This window comes from Lolium perenne, chromosome 2, assembly GCF_019359855.2.
Source record: "Lolium perenne isolate Kyuss_39 chromosome 2, Kyuss_2.0, whole genome shotgun sequence".
In the NCBI taxonomy this organism is placed as follows: domain Eukaryota; kingdom Viridiplantae; phylum Streptophyta; class Magnoliopsida; order Poales; family Poaceae; genus Lolium; species Lolium perenne.
The window spans coordinates 34021539-34041938 of NC_067245.2; the positions used below are offsets into that span (position 1 = coordinate 34021539).

At 46.9% G+C, this 20400-nt stretch overlaps 1 protein-coding gene across 1 annotated transcript; it reads left to right on the forward strand.

The window, feature by feature from the left end:
* Positions 1-3101: 3101 nt before the first annotated feature.
* LOC127331761 (uncharacterized protein At3g28850-like) lies at positions 3102-4461 on the forward strand. The gene has a single exon (XM_051357948.2). It carries the CDS (start codon positions 3250-3252, stop codon positions 4198-4200), a length of 951 nt encoding a protein of 316 aa, XP_051213908.1. The 5' UTR covers positions 3102-3249; the 3' UTR covers positions 4201-4461.
* The last annotated feature ends 15939 nt before the right edge of the window (positions 4462-20400 follow it).

Below are 20400 nucleotides of genomic sequence, written 5' to 3' on the forward strand. Positions count from 1 at the left end.
TGTCGAGCGTGGAGCAAATATCATGAACGCGGTCATGTAAAGTTAGCCCGAGCCGCTTCATCCCACTATGCCACAAAGATGCAAAGTACTCAAACTAAAGACAACATAAGCATCAACGCCCACAAAACCATTGTGTTCTACTCGTGCAACCATCTATGCATAGACACGGCTCTGATACCACTGTAGGATAACGTAGCATAGAAAACAAAAAATTTCCTACCGCGAACACGAAATCCAAGCCAAGATGCAATCTAGAAGACGGTAGCAACGAGGGGATTATCGAGTCTCACCCTTGAAGAGATTCCAAAGCCTACAAGATGAGGCTCTTGTTGCTGCGGTAGACGATCACTTGCCGCTTGCAAAAGCGCGTAGAAGATCTTGATCACGGCGCCACAAACGGGCAGCACCTCCGTACTCGGTCACACGTTCGGTTGTTGATGAAGACGACGTCCACCTCCCGTTCCAGCGGGCAGCGGAAGTAGTAGCTCCTCTTGAATCCGACAGCACGACGGCGTGGTGTCGGTGGCGGTGGAGAACTCCGGCGGAGCTTCGCTAAAGCACGCGGGAGCTATGGAGGAGAGGGGGCGGCTAGGGTTTGGGAGGGGGTGGCCGGCCACTTGGGGGGTGCGGCCAGGTGGTGGTCTTGAGGTGGCCGGCCCCCTCCCCTTGTCCCTCATTATATAGGTGGAAGCCCCAAGGGTTGGACTACAAGTCTCCGAATAAGACCCGAACCCTATGATAGGAAAACCTACCCAAGCTAGGACTCCCACTAGAGGTGGGAGTTCCACCTTCCATGGAGGGGGTGGCCAGCCCCCTTTGGGGGAGTCCACTTGGGACTCCTCCCCCTCTAGGGTTGGCCGGCCATGGAGGTGGAGTCCCTCCGGGACTCCACCTTCCTTGGTGGTTTCTTCCGGACTTTTCTAGAACCTTCTAGAACCTTCCATAGAACCTTCCGCATCATTTTAAATCACATAAAATGACATCCTATATATGAATCTTATTCTCCGGACCATTCCGGAACTCCTCGTGATGTCCGGGATCTCATCCGGGACTCCGAACAAATATTCGAACTCCATTCCATATTCAAGTTCTACCATTTCAACATCCAACTTTAAGTGTGTCACCCTACGGTTCGCGAACTATGCGGACATGGTTGAGTACTTACTCCGACCAATAACTAATAGCGGGATCTGGAGATCCATAATAGCTCCCACATATTCAACGATGACTTTAGTGATCGAATGAACCATTCACATACGATACCAATTCCCTTTGTCACGCGATATTTTACTTGTTCGAGGTTTGATCATCGGTATCACTCTATACCTTGTTCAACCTCGTCTCCTGACAAGTACTCTTTACTCGTACCGTGGTATGTGGTCTCTTATGAACTTATTCATATGCTTGCAAGACATTAGACGACATTCCACCGAGAGGGCCCAGAGTATATCTATCCGTCATCGGGATGGACAAATCCCACTGTTGATCCATATGCCTCAACTCATACTTTCCGGATACTTAATCCCACCTTTATAACCACCCATTTACGCAGTGGCGTTTGATGTAATCAAAGTACCTTTCCGGCATAAGTGATTTACATGATCTCATGGTCATAAGGACTAGGTAACTATGTATCGAAAGCTTATAGCAAATAACTTAATGACGTGATCTTATGCTACGCTTAATTGGGTGTGTCCATTACATCATTCATATAATGATATAACCTTGTCATTAATAACATCCAATGTTCATGATTATGAAACTAATCATCTATTAATCAACAAGCTAGTTAAGAGGCTTACTAGGGACTCATTTGTTTGTTTACATAACACACATGTATCAATGTTTCGGTTAATACAATTATAGCATGGTATATAAACATTTATCATAAACATAAAGATATATAATAACCACTTTTATTATTGCCTCTTGGGCATATCTCCAACAAGTGAGAGAGAGAGAGAGAGAGAGGGAGAGAGGGAGAGGGAGAGGGAGAGGGAGAGGGAGGTAGGGAAAGAGTAAGGGGAAACTCTCATTTGCAACTAGTTGCACCCGCACCCCATATTCGGATGTTACACTTCCAAGTTTTCAAAAAATGCGAAAAGAAATCTAGAACATATATTATGTTGTGCATTATGCGTGTGCGAAGTTTCATCAAAATATTTGAAAATGTCTAGTCTGCACAAAAAAGATAAATGATTTGTCAATAGTTATGGAACACTATTCACTTTGGTCTTTTCTTTTTTTCACAAGTCACATATGATCATATTTTGGAACAAGAATGTATATGTGCACACGATACAACATAACCCATATCCACGATTTTATTTCACATTTTTTGGAAACTTGAAAGTGCGATATCTGATAAGAAATGTTGCCAGTCAATCTAAAACATGAGGTCTGGTTTTTTTTTTGGAACATCTTACCGAACAATTCTAGTGGTTATGTGGAACCAACGCTCCAATAATCATAGTATTGTGAAATTTGCTCTTTCTGAAAAGCCGTCGGAATTTGCCGCTCCAATAGGTGATAACTTGATATTTTTGAGCATGTCATACTTGGCCAATGACACACCCTTCCTTGGCATGTCCGGTTCATCATCGTACTATTGGCAAATCGGGAGCCCATCATCATTGGAGAGTCATTGACCAAAACTCACTTCTAGGTTTAACACTTTGGTGTCTCATTAAAGATAGAATATTATTCAATTGGAAACGATGTTCTGTTGATAGCGAGACGCGTGTGGTGACTTAGTCAATCTCAAGACTCGCTAGATCAATTTCTTGGATTTAGTTCCTCGGAGGTGCTCATATGGTAGGATGTGGATACATGTATTTATAGTGTTTTGCAAAAAAAAAATCTTAAACACAACAAAGTATTGTTAGAAATTGGTACGGCCTGGCCCAAGAAATGGTCGGCCTTGGCAGCCCATAAAGAAACCACCATGTTTGTCAGTCCATTCTTTTTTTTTTGAGACCCTGTTTGTCAGTCCATTCCAGGTTAAGACTTTTGAGAGCTTGTATGCGCGGGCGCGGGCCTATCGAGGTAGGTGTCGGCTTTATTGAGACTCTGCACTCTTCTGCAGGCAGGTGCAGTCCCGCCCGCCGCGCCGTCCTTAATTATTGCTCCTCCCACTCTTTAGTCTCTCAAAGTTGAAATTTTGAATCCTCGAGGCACGAACCCTCTCCCCCCTTCTTCTTCCTTCCACCGCCGCCACCCAGCTCCGAATCCTGATCGAATCCTCCGTCAATGGGGTGCGCCTCGTCGACGTTCCTCGAGGACGACGACCGCCGCATCATCGGCGTCTCCGCCTCCTCCTCCTCCTCCCACATCGTCTCCCTCACCTCCTCCACCTACGGCATCCTCACCTACACCCCAACCCCCTCCGCCCCCAAATCCACTCCTCCGCCGCCGCCACCGCCTCCCCCGCCCTCCAGGTCCAAGCCCAAGCCACCCGCCGACGCGCCTCCGGAAGACGAGCAGCCGGAGGCGGAGGTCATCAACTCCTGGGAGCTCATGGCGGGCCTCCACGACCCCACCACCCCGGCCAAACCCAAGCCCGCCGCCTCCCCACACCGCCCATACACCAAAGACCCCGACTTCAAGCCCCCGCGCAGCATCCGCTTCCCGCTCCGCCCCATCGACGGCAACACCCCACGCCCCCCACCCATCCCCACCCCACCCCCTCCACAACCCCGCTGCCCGCCGGGCGGCGCGCACTGCGCGGTGCTCTACACCACCACCCTCCGCGCCCTCCGCGACACCTTCGAGGCCTGCAACGCGGCGCGCGCGGCGCTGCACGCGCACGGCGTCGCCTTCCGGGAGCGCGACCTCTCCATGGACCGCGGCTTCCGGGCCGAGCTCCGCGCCCTGCTCCCGCTCCCCGTCACCCTCACCCTCCCGCGCCTCTTCGTGCGGGGCCGGCACGTGGGCGGCGCGGCGGAGGTGCTGCGGATGGACGAGGAGGGCGCGCTGGGGCCCCTGCTCGACGGCCTCCCGCGCGCGCGCCCCGGGGGGCGGTGCTGCGACGGCTGCGGCGGGATGCGGTTCTTGCCCTGCTTCGACTGCTCCGGCAGCCGCAAGGTCGTCGTGGCGGCGGCTGCTGGGGCGGTCGTCAAGGGGCGCAGGGAGAGGGGCGTGCTCGTGCGCTGCGGCGAGTGCAACGAGAACGGCCTCGTCCTTTGCCCAATCTGCTCCTGACTCTTCAGTTAGTTTCAGATACTAGCTAGTTCTTGTACCAGCGATTGACTCTGCTGGATCAATTGACTTGTGATCTTCTGTCATAATTCTTCCTTTCAAATGCTTGGCACGAGTCGAATAAACCGCATTGGATCAATATCATTCACGAATCTCTTCAGCTAGTTTCAGATTGATCCGAGCTAAGGTCAGCCAAGTGTATCTGTTTCTCAGATGCTTGTGTAATGGGAACTCTGGTGGAGCAATTGGGTAATCATTTGAAAATCTTCCGTGTCCTGTCTGTCTGAAGTTTTCTTTTGAAATGTCTCCCCAGTTTGAACTGATCAAAACTGGATACAGTGTCATTCACCAAAAAAAGATTTTGCCACATTGCAAACCAATGTTCTGAAAGGATGATGTTCTGCAAATGTTGCACACTACAGAAAAGCAAATGTTTGGCAAGTATTTTTAGGTGTGCGGTGCTGAAAAGATATGTTCTACAAGACTGGGAGAAACCAGCTTCTATCATAACCTGTTTCCTTTCAAATGCTTGGCACGGGTCTAATTAAACCGAAACAGATAGATTGGCATTCCCAAAGAAGAGGTCGCCAGGGTTGCTATTGCATCCGCTCTTCAGCTAGTTTCACAATGATCTGAGCTGAGATCAGTCAGGTGTATCTGTTTCTACCCATTTCCAAAACAAAACAAAAATGTTTCTCATATGCTTGTGTGATGGGAACTCTGGTTGTAGGTAAACATGTTGAAATCTTCTGTCCATCTCAAATTTTCTTTTGAAATGGCTCGAGAGATTTGAATTGAACCGAACTAAATATACTATATACTGTCATTCACAATAAAAAGATTACCATATTGCCAACAAATGCTCATGCGGCTGCAACGAGAACGGCCTAGTCTTCTGCCCCATCTGCTCCTGACTAATTCCATTCAGCTTGCTCAACTCCATTGCATCTGCTCTTCAGTTAGTTTTAGATTGGGGTTCAGATGCTAGTTAGTGCTTGTAGCAGTGAGTGCCTCTGCTGGATCAATTGAATTGTGATCTTCTGTCATATTTTTTTGCTTTCAAATGCGTTGCACCGACCGAATTAAACCAAATTTGATAGATTACAATTCACAGAGATCACCACGGTTGCCATTGCATCTGCTCTTCAGCTAGTTTCACGCTGATATGAGCTGAGGTCAATCAGGTGTATCTGTTTATCAGATGCTAGTGTTATGGGAGCTCTGGTTGATCAACTGGGTAATCATTTTCAAATCCTCTGTCTGTCTCAAGTTTTCTTTTGAAATGCCTTGCACAATTTGAATTGAACCGATACAGTGCTGCTCTGAAGAAAATATTTACCACATTGCCAACAAATGTTTAGAAATGATGATTGTCAGATTGAAAGGGTGGTGAGCGAAAATGGAAGTGTCCTCGAAATCTGCACCGATGTGAAAATCCAACCATCGTAGTGGCAAACAGGGGCTTAATTACTCCAAACGAAGATTGGCGCGACAATTAATAAATGAGATAGATGTATAGCATTGTTGTAGGGATCCTTGTTTCCCATTTGCATTATTCATAGAAGCAGTTTCTTTCTGTTTGATGGTTTACACAATCTTTCTTCCTAGTACTTGTAGACAAACTGAATAACAGCCCCACAGAAAAAAAACACATATCCCCCTCAAAATGTGTTGGTCTCTTTGTGCATCGTACTCTACTATGTTTTAGGGACTGAGATCCAGTGCCCCGCTACAGGCAAGGCATGGATGAACAGTGTCGTGCCCTGCCTGCTTGGTCATTGGATCGAAAACGAACAGACAAGATTAAGTACTATAGCACTGCTGGGGGAGCTACTGTAGCACGTACTGTGCACGGATGATCACTGTAGATGTCCCTATAGCAACCCATTTTCATATTCATCCATCCGTCGATTCTCTATCCAACGTCTAAAAAAGGAGGTAGGGCACGACACTGGATCTCAGTCCATGTTTTAGAGATAGCGTTCACATACTTCCTGGATTTCTACTGCAGTCGTCGAGGTACGAGAGCCAAATTGAGCTCTTGGTCAATAAAAGCATCGTTGATAACATCCTATTTAACTCCCCTAGCGTAATATCTAAGGTTTCCTATCCTCCGACGGCGACCCGTCGAGAGTCTGCAATTCTCTGCCATCACGCATGGCATCGGCAAAGGATCCCGCCGGGGAGACGGGTGGTTCTAGGACAGCAGATCCACACGCTGCTCCTGGGAAGGAAGCTCCGTCTGAGGCCCCGTCGGGTTCTCGAAGCTCTGTGGAAGATCTGCTAGGGCGGCTCAATCTGGAGGAAGAAGAAGACGCAGGGTTCGTCTGGGAGGATGAAGTGAATGAGCCGGAAGGAAAGGCGAAGTGGCTGGCCATTGCGAAGGTTCACACGAACCGCGGCTTCAGCCCTAGCGCGTTGTTTGCAGATATGCGATCGGCGTGGAACTCTGCTCAGGATGTGACGTGGAGGAAGATTGAAGACAACTTGTTTACGATCCAATTTACGTGTCTTGGTGATTGGAATAAAGCGATGAATCAAGGCCCTTGGGTATTCCGAAACCAGGCGGTGATGATAGAAGAATACGACGGATTTTCAAACCCTAGATCGGTGATCTTGGATAAAATTACAGTTTGGGCTCAGGTTTTGAAACTGCCAGATATGTTGCTGAAGGAACCTATTATCCTTGGTATATGTAAAAACATGGGAGAGATGAGGGTCAACCTGTGCATTCCCGGTTTGACCTGGTTTCTGGCGGTTCCTTAAACCAAACCGTCTACCACAGTTTTATTTGGTTTGGTCTGGTTTAGACGTTCAAGACAGGAGGTGATTAGCTGGTTCGGTGCGGGCTGGTTTGATGGTGTAACCGGTTTTGCACCGTTCCAGCGCTCAAAGAGAGACAGAACGGGCGCTCGGCAGCCAGGGCCCATGGCACGGGAAGCCCTGCCTCCTCATCACACTGCTGTTGGCCGTCGTCCACCGGCGAGAAGGAACGGCCAGGAACGGCCGCCGTCCGCCGCCGAGAAGGAACGGCCACCTTCCGCTGTCCGCCGCCGAGAAGGAATGGCCGCCGTCCGCCGCCGAGAAGGAACGGCCGCCGTCCGCCGCCGAGAAGGCGCCATCGCCGCCAGCCTCCACTGATCTCTCGGCAGTAGGCTCCCATCAGCTGGTGGCCGCCGCCGTCGTCCTCGCTGCTGGCGCCGTCCGGCACGCGCTCGCAGACGTCGATGCCGCGAAGGTAGCAGTGCGTGGAGAAGAAGGCGGCGACGTGCGCCCACGCGGCGCCCGCCGGCGTGCCCGGTAGCGCGGCCTCCACGACGCCTCGCCACTGCTCGGGCGGCGCCGCCGCGGCAACTGCCCACCCTCGTTCCAGGGGCACGGGATTTGTGTGGCTGTTTTAGAACGGTTTGACCAGTTTATCTGGGTCCAACCCATCTCAAACCAGCAGGAGATTCTCTAGTACGGTTTGAACACGTAAACCAATAAACACCGGCACAAACCAGTCATACGGTGTGGTGCGGTGCGGGCTGATGGTTTCAGCGGTTTCGCACCAAACCATGCCCGGGCTGAGATGAGGGAAATCCAAATTAAATTGCCAGCTGGATATGTGGGTGAATTTGTAAGGATTCAGGTGAGAATTGATGTGAACAAGAAGCTTACTAGATTTGTATCGGTGACCAAAGATAAGCATAAGGAGTGGTATCAAGTTCAATATGAAAAACTGCCGACTTTTTGCCACAACCGCGGCTACCTTGGACATTGGCATGAGGAGTGTGGTGATGGAGTTCACGATGAAGCGAAGTTTGCATGGGGTGACTTTATACTAGCTGTGGGAGGCAGAGGCCTGGGTAGAGGAAGAGGAGGTGGTCGTAGCTTTCCAGGACGTGCTCCGTCCATGGGGAGAGGAAGAGGAAGGATGGGAGAACAGAATGCAGCATGGGAGATATTCTGGAAAATCTGCCTTGGTTGAAACCAATTTGGGAGAGGGTTTAAACCCCAGGAAACGACTGAATTTTTATGTATCTGTCACTAATGAAGGGACATTGATGTTATCTGGTCCGGGTAACAAGGTGTCAGACATAATTGGGAAATTTGATAATGGACCTACTATGGATGTGCAAAATGTGGAAAATACCCCAGGCAAGGTACATCCGCCAAAGAGGACAAGGAAGGGAGATGGTTCAAGTGAAAGTGGTGATCTAACAAACCCATTATCGGCGGCCTCCGGGATGGAGGTTGTCCGGGAGCAATGAAACTGTTAAGTTGGAATTGTCGTGGCCTCAAAAAGGCTGCGGCAATTAGGGCCGCCTCGACGTTATGAGTAGACGGAGCCCCAACATTGTATTTCTGTTGGAAACTCACCTTGAATTGTTTCCAGCAGAGATGCTTAGGAGACAACTGCGTATGGATTTCAAAGAAGTGGTTGTTAGCGATGGGAGAAGTGGGGGTCTGATTATTTATTGGAAGAAAGAGGTTGTGTTGTCTGTGAGAGACAAAACTGATAACTTCATAGACGTGATGATTGGGGTTGGATGACAATATATGGCGGTTTACTGGAATGTATGGCGAGCCGAGGTGGGAACATAAACACTTAACGTGGCAGAGGTTAAGATATTTAAGCTTGATATCCGATATGCCATGGTTAGTGATGGGAGACCTGAATGATATTCTATATCAGTTTGAAAAAGAAGGAGGGAGAGCTAGACCTACTAACTATATGCAAGCATTCAGAGATGCGATTGATGACTGTAATCTGATGGACATGGGATATACTGGAGATAAATTCACTTGGCAGCGTGGCAACATTAGAGAGAGGCTAGAACGGGCTCTGGCAAATGAGGCATGGAGTGATAAATTCCCTGACGCATGCCTTCATCACCTAGACTACTACAGATCGGATCATAGACCGATTCTGATGTGCTTTGACGAACCAATGGTGGAGGAAACTCGGGGGGGGGCTCCTGTTTTGCGTTTTGAAGCACGGTGATTAAAGGAGGAGAACTTTATGGATACTGTGCAAGGTGCTTGGAATTTAAGTGATCCGCTAAATATGAATCTCCCATTGGCGGGAAAACTGGCGAAAGTTCATGATCATCTTCATAGATGGGACATGTCTGTTCTGAAAAGAAATAAAAACACTATGAGGAAAACACAACGTGAGCTCGAAAATGTAGTGCGCCAGTCGATGTCCCCAGAGAACCTAGCTCGCCAGAAGGAGTTAGCGGATGAAATTGAAAAACTCCTTGAAATGGAGGAGAAGCACTGGGCTCAGAGGAGTAGAGTTGATTGGTTGAAATATGGTGACCGTAATACAAACTATTTTCATAATGCTGCTTCCGCTAGGAGGAAGGAAAATCGGATTAAAAAGCTCATTGATGATAATGGGAATCATATTGAGGGCACATCATACTTAAACCCTCTTATCTCTGATTATTTTGCAGGTTTGTTTACTACTGAAGTAGATGAGCCGGACCCTGTTTTATTATCTAGAGTGATTCCTAAAGTTACTGAACAGATGAACAATGGTCTGATAGCTGATTATACACCAGAGGATGTAAAGAAGGCCCTCTTCTCCATTGGAGATACAAAAGCACCTGGGGCGGATGGCTTGCATGCACTATTCTTTAAGAAATGTTGGGGTATTCTTGGGGATTCAATTGTAAAGGAAGTCCTGGAGGCTATAAACAACAAGGTGATACCAGAGGGCTGGAATGATACAGTAATAGTCCTAATTCCTAAAGTGGACTCCCCAGAGAAAATATCCCAATTCAGACCAATAAGCCTATGAAATGTTCTATACAAGGTAATATCAGAAATGATTGCCCTGAGGCTGAAGGTTATTTTGGATGATGTTATTTCTAATGTTCAAAGTGCTTTTGTGCCTGGTCGGTCAATTACTGATAATATCTTAATAGCTTATGAAAGTATGCATTGTATCAAAAACAAAAAGACAGGAAGAAGGGCTATTGTGCAGTTAAGCTGGATATGCATAAAGCATATGATCGAGTCGAGTGGATTTTTCTTGAGAGAATGATGATAAGGCTGGGGTTTCATCAGGACTTTGTCGGTCTCATCATGGCTAGTATAAGGTCGGTCAAGTATAAGGTGAGGTATAATGATCAAGAGACAGATGGTTTTATTCCTAGCAGGGGCCTCCGTCAGGGGGGGTCCGTTGTCTCCTTATTCCTGTTATGTGCAGAAGGTCTTTCTAGTTTACTGGCTCATAAAGAGGAGGTTTGTGGCATCGAAGGCGTTAGGGTGTGCAGGAATGCACCGTCAGTATCTCATTTACTTTTTGCTGACGATTCCCTAATTCTTATGCGGGCAGACATGACTAATGCAACCTCATTGAGACAAGTACTAGAAGAGTATTGTGCAAGTTCAGGAGAGATGATAAGCGAGGCAAAATGCAGTATATACTTTAGTCCCAATGTTGATGTGGGTACAAGGGCGGATATATGTACATAATTGAATATCATGACAGAGGCAATAGCTGAAAAGTATTTGGGTCTACCAACTATGATTGGCCTGGACAAAAGTGAAAGTTTTTTGTATCTCCTTGAAAGAATTATTGAGAGGTTGAAAGGTTGGAAGGAAAAAAAATTGTCACTTGGCGGTAAGGAAATATTACTTAAAGCAATTATTCAATCAATTCTAGTCTATGCTATGGGAGTCTTTAAAATCCCAAAAAGCTTATGTAAAGAGATGAATGATGCAATGTCTGCCTTTTGGTGGGGTGATACGGAAGAACAGAAGAAACTCCATTGGTTTGCTTGGTGGCGAATGTGTATCCCGAAGAAAATTGGAGGAATGGGTTTTAGAGACCTTTATTCTTTTAACCTGGGTATGTTAGTTAAGCAAGTCTGGCGTCTGGTTGTTAACCCTCATTCATTGTGCGCCCAAGTATTAAAGGCGAAATATTATCCGCATGGCGATATCTTAAAAGCAGGTCCTAAGCAGGGGTCCTCCTATTCTTGGCAAAGTATTGTTGCTGGGTTACAGACTTTCAAGCGTGGGCATATATGGAGAGTGGGCGATGGAAGTAAAATAAATATATGGGAGGATCATTGGATTCCAGATAATAAATCAAGGAAAGTTCTTTCAAGGAGGGGTCAAAGCATTCTCTGAACTATTGATGAACTTATAAACCCTATTACTAGTGAGTGGGATGAAGATTTAATTAGGGAGAATCTGCTTGCTATTGATGCTGAGAAGATATTGCGGATTCCGCTCAGCGATGCTATGCCTGAGGATTTCATTGCATGGAATAATACAAAAACATATTACTTTACAGTTCGGTCGGCTTACTACACAGAGTGGGATCACCAATTTGGGAACAAGATCCGTAGACAAGATGAACAATGAGCTGCTTCCGATAATCCAGTATGGAAACAGGTTTGGGAATTGGCAGTACCAAATAAAATCAGAATATTTATGTGGCGATTTTTGCACGGAGTGGTACCTGGACGCTCGATCCTAGCCGACAAACATATAAACGTAAATCCAGAGTGTCCTGTGTGTAGGAGAGGAACGGAAGATATGCGACATCTCCTCTTTACTTGTGATCGCGCTGGCTGAGATTTGGAAAACAATGGGACTTTCTGATTATATTAAGCAAGCTGCAATTGGTGAACGTTCAGGGTCCACTATTCTTGAGGACTTACTCTGTCGGCAAGCCAGAAAATCACCAATTTTGGGTAATCTGCAAATTAAGGAAACTATTGCTGTTACTTGTTGGTATCTATGGTGGCAAAGAAGAGAAATAGTGAAGGGGGAGAGAGTTGCAGGACTCAGACAATCGGCGTTCGCAATTCAAGCACTAACATCTAATTTTATCCCTGCAGCTTCATCATCTTGTATGGTGCGGGACATCTCATGGAGCAAACCTCCTCGCGGAACATATAAATTGAATGTCGATGCAAATTTCCACTCTAATGGTAGAGGTGCTGCCGGGGTGGTGCTGAGAAATGACCGAGGGGAGGCTATCGCCGGGCTTGCATGCCCATTATCGCATGTACATGATGCTACGACAGCTGAAGCTCTTGCTCTATTCAAAGGGCTGGTTTTTCTTCTGGACATAGGTGTTACAAGAGTAACAATTGAATCTGATTCACTGGAGGTTATTCAAGCATGCAATGCTGAGGTGGAAGTTTGGAGTCCCTATTCGGCCATCCTTTATGACTGCTTCTTAAAGGCTCAAGAGTTTGATCATATTGCTTTTACCCATTGTATTAGTGAGGCTAATCAGGTGGCACATGCTGTTAGCTAGATATGCTTTTACAACAAATTCTGTTTTTAGATGGGATGAGTCCCTCCTAGCTTCATTCTGCCATTTGTACTTAAGGATGTAACTATGTACTGATTAAGAGCAGCAGGTACCAGACGCACTCTTTTCCTTTCAGGGTACCTAAGGGGACTGGAAGGATTTTAATGAGGCGGCCTGCTGGCTCAGTTTAATATATATGATGTTCAAAAAAAAGCGCCTAGTCCATCTCCTAAAAATTTTACGCGGATTGTGTTTTGTTCATCTTCTAGACCGACAAGTTTTGGGGAAGTGAAAAGCCCTATTGATGACCGTTGTCGAGGATCGTCTGTTCGTAACGTTGGACTTTTGGAGTCTTTTTCAACAACACTGTTGGATCTATCCTAAATTATATTGCACATGATTTATAATCAACCTTAAAATTTATAAAGTTTGATCAAATATACATAAATAATATCAACATCTATAATATTAAATTTATATTGCAAGAATTAATTATTTGACTATGAGGTGCCCACATTATAAATTTAATGATGTGCCCGCATTAGATTTTTTTTCGAAATGGGAGCACAGCCCCAGCCTTTGCATCCAAAGGATGCACACAAATTTCTTTATTAGATTATTCACAAAGGTTTACAAGGAAGATACAAATATCAACTCGAAGTCACCTTTCCAGCGACAACTCGCTATACCTACAAAAGTGATGAAGGAGGCGACCATGAACAGAGCCATTACCCTGACAATACACCAACATACATCATCTAAAACTGAGTGCCTTCCCAAGCCACCCATTAGCGGGTGAGAACCACAACCAGTTAAGCATATCCTCAGCCCACGCCATTGCACACGCCGCAGAAATCGCTATCACCATCTTCCTCGAACCCATCTCCAAGAGGGATCATCGCATTGATCTTGCCAGGCCTGCCATCGATGTCGTCACAGTGCCAGACGTTACCGCCATCATGCACATGTCCATCATACTGTGTTTGTCTCCGAGACACCACTGCACCATGTTGCCGAGACTCGACGACGACGACACAACAGAATTACACCGCTCCACCTCAGCACCACCAACCATCTGTTGTCTGCTCCAAAAATGATTCCCCCAACAGGTAGAACGACGCTACACGCCGCCATCGTACGATCCGGGAGACCCGGGTCTGGGGTTTCCCCCGGAGCAGCCTAGGCGAGAAGAAAACGTAGAATGCAGAGACAATGCCTTCAACAAGGTAGCGATGAACATGCGCCGCCATCGTCCGCCATGACCGAAATCAGGGCCGGCTTTCACCGTCAGCCACGCCTCGCCGTCCGGTACTATTTGCCGGATCGCGAGAACCGCCAAAATGGCCACAAACTGGCCGATCCCCTCCGGCAAAAGAGGAGACCACCGCCGCCATGGATTCCTCATGCTGCAGGACCACCCTAGGAGCACCATCGGCTGCCAACGTTGAGGTCGTTGAGGTGCGGATGGCCCGGCCAAACCCATCTGGGCTCAGATCGGGCCCTCTTGCCCCACGCTGCACCCGTCACCGGAAGACCCCCGGGATCCCAGGCCGCCTCCGTCGCCTGCAGATGGTCTCAGATGGCCGGAGCGGGCACCGCCGCTGCGCCTCCATGGGGACCGAGGATCTCCACCGCCACCACACCACACGGGCTTTGCCCGGTGATGCCTCCGCCAGCGGCGGCAGGAGGAGAGGCACCAAAGAGGAGAGGAGGAGGAGAGGCGGCGGGGGCACCCCAGTGCGGCGCGGGGCGCCGCCACACGGGGGTGGGAGATGGGTTGCTTACGGGGGAACTTTCGATTCGATAGTTAGTTGCCCGCATTAGATATAGAAAAAATTAATATATTTGTCTATGCACATAATCAAACTCAACAAAGTTGACTTTGACTAAAAATTATAGGGTGTGATTAGTTCTCAATATACTGATGAGAACTAACTTAGCTATCAGTAGAATGACATCATCGAATCTTAGTTGCAATTCATGCTCCAACTCACTATTAGCACGGATTACGAAAAAATTCTAACGATTTTGAGGCATTTTTTTTATTTACAACCTCACTTCCAAGTGAAATATTTCAGTTGCAACTTGCAACACCAGTTTCAACTGTTGCAACCTAACTTGCAACTCAAGAGCAGAAACCACAATGCAAATCCGATATTGCAAGAATCTATTGAGCACTAGCTTAGCAATTCCCAAAATTATATGCAACATATTTTGGGATGGAGGGAGTAGTTTATATATCTTCTTACTCTACTAATATAGTACTTCCTCCGTCTAAAAAAACATGTCTCAAATTTATCTAGATACGGATGTATCTCTTGTTAAGCTTCATGCACTAGCCACTTGAACCAAAAGTCCTAACTGATAGAAAGGGCTAGGCAATCCACATACACTTCACAACACCCCCACTCACGTGTGACGGGAGAAGAGAAAGTCAACACGTGAAAGAAGAAGAGCACACCGAAACAGCGGTGACTAAAGAGGGGGCAACAACAATTTTTAGGCTTAATTGCGAAAACCAGGATTTAAACTCGAGACCTGGGGCTCTGATACCATGTTAAACTTCATGCACTAGCCACTTGAACAAAAGTCCGAACTGATGGAAAGGGCTAGGCAATCCTGAAAGGATCGTATGCCGCACCTAGAGGGGAGGGGGGGGGGTGAATAGGTGCTAACCAATTTTTAGTTCTTTTTCAATTTAGGCTTGACACAAAAGGTAAATTCTCTAGATATGCAACTAAGTGAATTTACCTATATGACAAGGTTATCAACTAGGCAAGATAGCTACGCAATATATAAGAGATAGAGTGGGATAGAGGTAACCGAGAGTGGAGCACGCGATGACACAGAGATGATTCCCGTAGTTCCCTTCCTTTGCAAGAAGGTACGTCTACGTTTGGAGGAGTGTGGTTGCTACGCAAGCCAAACCAACAGCCACGAAGGCTTCACTCAGATCTCCGGTGAGCAACGCCACGAAGGCCTAGCCCACTTCCACTAAGGGATTTCCTCGAGGCGGAAACCGGGCCTTTACAAGGTTCTTGGGGCACACATCCACAACCAAATTGGAGGCTCCCAAATCTGTTACAACACAACAATCAACAACAATACATCAACACAAATCAACTAGGGAACCAAATAGGAACACTAGCATGAGATCCCTCAAACAAGAGAGGGGGAAATGAAGAACGCTTCGGTGAGGATGTAGATCGGTGTCTTCTCCTTCGAATCCCCAAAGATCAAGAGATTTGGTTGGGGGAGGAAGGAGATCTTGCAAATCTTGAGTTTCTTGAGGTGGCTCTAATGGAGGTGGCTTGGCAGAATTCTTGTGCAATGATTGAGCAAGCAACCAAGGTAGAAGAAGGGGGGTATTTATACCCCCTCTCAAAAAGGAGCCGTTGCTGCTTCCGGGGGGCCGGATAATCCGGCCTAAGTAAGGGCCGGATAATCCCCCCCCCCCCCGGATAATCCGGCCATCGGGACAAAAGTGTGACATTGTCCGGCCAAATGTCCGGCCCATAGCCAGAGAAGCTTTTCTTCCAGTCCTTAGCCAAAAATGGGGGGCCCGGATATTTCCAAAATATCCGGCCCGGATAATCCGGCCCTGGTACAATACCGGGACATTATCCGGGCAAATGTCCGGCCCCCATACAGAGCTGCATTTCCTCGACGACTTAGCCAAAAACAGGGGGCCGGATATTTCAACAATATCCGACCCGGATTATCCGGCCTGGCCAACTTTTTCTGAATTCTTTTGACAGACGATCAAATCCAACACACATGAATAAATATCTATGTAATCCCTGTACCACTTAAACAAACATTAGTGTATCATATATATTGACATCAAACACACAAAACATAATGTGAGAGATGTTCTTTCAATCTCCCCCTTTTTGGTGTTTGATGACAATATACGGATTTGCAAGGGAATCACTATAGAGACAAGCATGATGGCAAAACATAGAGGCACTCCCCCTACATGTGTGCATATAAGTAATTTGCATTTGAATACAAATACACAACACATAGGAGTATGGTGCCTCAACACAAGAGATATCCAACATGAGCTCTAACAAAAGACATTGACACATATGAAGTTGAGATAGGATGCAAGAAATCATACCCATGTGTAGATATATAATGCGGAGATATAGCATCACACATAATGTAATATCCTTGATCTCAACACATAGAAATCCGAAAACCATAACAATGTCTCACACCACATAACACATAGTTTTGAACGGCACACAAACAAACCAAATAGTTCAAATAAGATGGAACACAAGCAATATAAGAATGATAAACGCATATGCTTGTGCCCAAACCATGCAAATCCCCGAGAATCCTAATAGAACACTTCTCCCCCTTTGGCATCGAGACGCCAAAAAGGGGACAAGCGCGATGCTACACGTCCCATGGGAATCACTCGGAGGCATAATCATCATCGGACTCTTGCGCCTCTTCTTCTTCTTCTTCTTCTTCTTCATCAGTGTCAGGAGCATCCGGAGAACGACGAGAGGTGTTGGACCTGTGAAGGCAATCATCAAGATCACTCCATGGAACCTGTGCAGAGTGCCATCCACTGTAACCCTGGTGAACTGGAGGCTGAGGCGGGGGACCTTGATCACCACTGAGCTTGTGTAGAATAACCGCCTGAGTATGCTTAATCTCAGAACGCTCACGGCTAGCTGCATAGTTCTCCTTATGGATCTCAATGTTCATGCAAAGGATGTGACGCTGAAACCAACTAAGCCGGGTCACTTCCTTCCTCATAGCCGGGACATCAGGATGACGAGCAGGAGCAACACCACTAGAACGAGCATCACCCATGAAAGAGTCAGGTGCAGGTACAGCTGAAGAGACTGGCTTAAGCTTGTAGGCCTTCTTGACATGGTGCTTCACCAACGGATACCCACTCAAATCTTCACTCCACGATCACTGTAGTTGTTGATGAGAAGCTGGATGTAGGGTGCATAAGGTATGGTGGTCCGGGAGACCATGGCATCACGGATCTCATGGAAGATAAAGTCCATGATATCAAGAGTGTAGTCCCGCACCTCATTACCATCACGAGCACACTTAAAGCTGAGGTGCATAAGATCCACAAGGACTCCCCGGATAGCATCATTGTTACCACCACTTGGGCAAATGGTTGCCCGAAAGAACCGGAGCAACTGACTGTATATGAGGAGCAGCCCCTTAGTATAACCAATCCTTCCCGCTGAGGTATAGAGATTAGCAAGAGCATTCTTGTCAGTCTGTTGTGGTCCATGAAGACGACGACCCTCATCAATAGGAACTCCAAGAATACCAGCAAAACGGTGCAGAGTGGCACTGCAGTGAGTGGAGCCAGACATCCATTCCAAAGTGCGTTCCTCATCATTCTTGATTGCCAAAGTGGTAAAGAATTGCTTCACCAACTCTGGGCTATAGTCACATTGAATCTTCATGATATCTTTCAAGCCCATTCTTCCAGCTACCCAGATAGCATCTTCAAAGTGATTGTTTTCAGCCAGAATGTCCACATTGATAGCTTGCATGGGTCTCAGATTCTTCATAGGCTCATAGATGTCCTTGTAGATGAACACTTGCTCCATGCACCAGAATCTCCTGCCCTCTATTTCTTCATCCCTTGGAACATCTTCATACCAGTTCTTCAAACGAATAGCGGAATAAGAAACTGGATCCATGGTCTTGTAGTTCTCCCTCACTTCCTTGTTCTTCCTTCTTGAAGTGACGGACTTGCGAGGTGCATTGGGTGCAAACTCGTCACTAGATCGATCATGCCTTTGGCGTCTCCGACCACCCCGAGAAGCACCACCTGTGTGAAGCAAAGGCGGGAAGCAAAGAGAAGGTAATGCTCATAAGTCATGTAAGATATAGTAATATACTCGAGAAACATGCTATAAGTCGGTACAAATCTAGACATGATAGATTGAAGCAAAACTGCAGCGGCGATGAAGCTCCAGGCCGGATAATCCGGTGTCCCCTGGGGGCGGATAATCCGGCCCGGCCGGATAATCCGGCCTGCTCGGGGGGCGGATAATCCGGCCCTGCGAGATGTGCAGATTTTCAATCAAAAACTTGTCTAAGACTAGATCGGCCTCATAGCATGCAAGAGGAGTACACTACACGTGATTTGGAACAACTAGACACCAATTCCACCAAGAAAATAGCACATATAAAACACAACATCTAGGGTTAGAGATTGTGAATCATACCCACATCCATTGTGGAAACCGCTTGGAGGAGAAGGTAGCTAGGGAGGAGATGCACCCGATCCACCCAAGAACTCCGAGAGGGGGCGGACGGAGCGTCTCCGGCGAGGAGGAGGAGATCCGGCGGTCTTGAGAGGAGAAAGAGGAGAGAGGCGCGAGGGGGGGAAGGTATGAACCGTTTTGCCCCCTGCGCCCTCGACCTCAACCCTTTCAAGATCTGCCCAGGCCGGATAATCCGGCCCTAGCTTAGGGCGGATAATCCGGCCGGGCCGGATATTCCGGGGTCGCCTGGGGCCGGATTATCCGGGTTGGAAAATTCCGAGAATCACGGGAATCCGGCCCATCTTTCGTTGGTTATTTGCAAGACCCATATATGATGTAATAAAGTATCACGTCACATATAAGGTGCAAATTTACCAATAAGATGGAGCACCCTAGATCATCCGACCGAAAAACCTCAAACTCCAAGTTTTTACCAAACATGACAAATGAGCAAGATGGAAATGGCTTATAGGAGAGAATAGGCTTAGGTTTTAGAAGATACAAACTGTTAATGGTACATGGTCACTCAAGTTTGCAAGATATGGGCAAATAAGGCCAAACTAGAGTGATTTCCCATAAGAACATGGAGATGTCAATAAAATCCAATGAACAACCAAACAACTCCAACTCTTCACGAAGAAGAGTGTGGTGGCCTAGGCCACCATATATGAGTGTTATGGTATGGCACCGCGAAGATATATCTTGGGTCCAAACCAATACTCATCATTTAAGCTCACATATCAACATATGATATAACGAGAATGAAATCTTTAATGTTGGCATTATGGGGGGAGGGATAGCTCAATAATTTAAACCGCACTCCCCCTATTTCCATGCCCACATCTAAACCAAATAAAGTTTTGAGACGAAGGTGTGTTTGCAAGATGGTCAAGCTATACTCCTTGAATCGATGATATTTAGCTCATTCCTCAAATAAGTGAACCTTGCTTCATCAAGAGGCTTCGTGAATATATCGGCAAGTTGATCTTTGGTAGGAACATAGATAAGCTCAATATCACCACGGGCAACATGATCCCTAATGAAATGATTCCGGATCTCAATATGCTTCGTTCTTGAATGTTGCACCGGATTATAGGCAATCTTGATGGCACTTTCATTGTCACATAATAGAGGCACTTTGTCACAAATGACACCGTATTCCTTTAAAGTTTGCCTCATCCATAACAATTGAGTGCATCCACTTGCGGCGGCAACATATTCGGCTTCGGCGTTGGAGAGAGATATACAATTTTGCTTCTTAGATGACCAACACACCAAGGACCTACCAAGAAATTGGCAAGCCCCGGAGGTTGATTTCCTATCATCCTTGTCTCCCGCCCAATCCGCATCGGTGTACCCATTGAGAATAAAACTTGAGCCTTTGGGGTACCAAATACCATATCTCGGGGTATCAATCAAATATCGAAAGATTCTCTTGAGAGCTATCATGTGGCTCTCCTTAGGAGAAGCTTGATACCTTGCACACACACCAACACTCAACACTATGTCCGGTCTAGATGCACAAAGGTAAAGCAAGGATCCAATCATGGAGCGATATACCTTTTGATCCACCTCTTTACCATTGGGATCAAGTGCAAGATGACATTTGGTAACCATAGGAGTGGCAACACCTTTCATCTCGGTCATCTTGAACCTCTTGAGCATGTCTTGGAG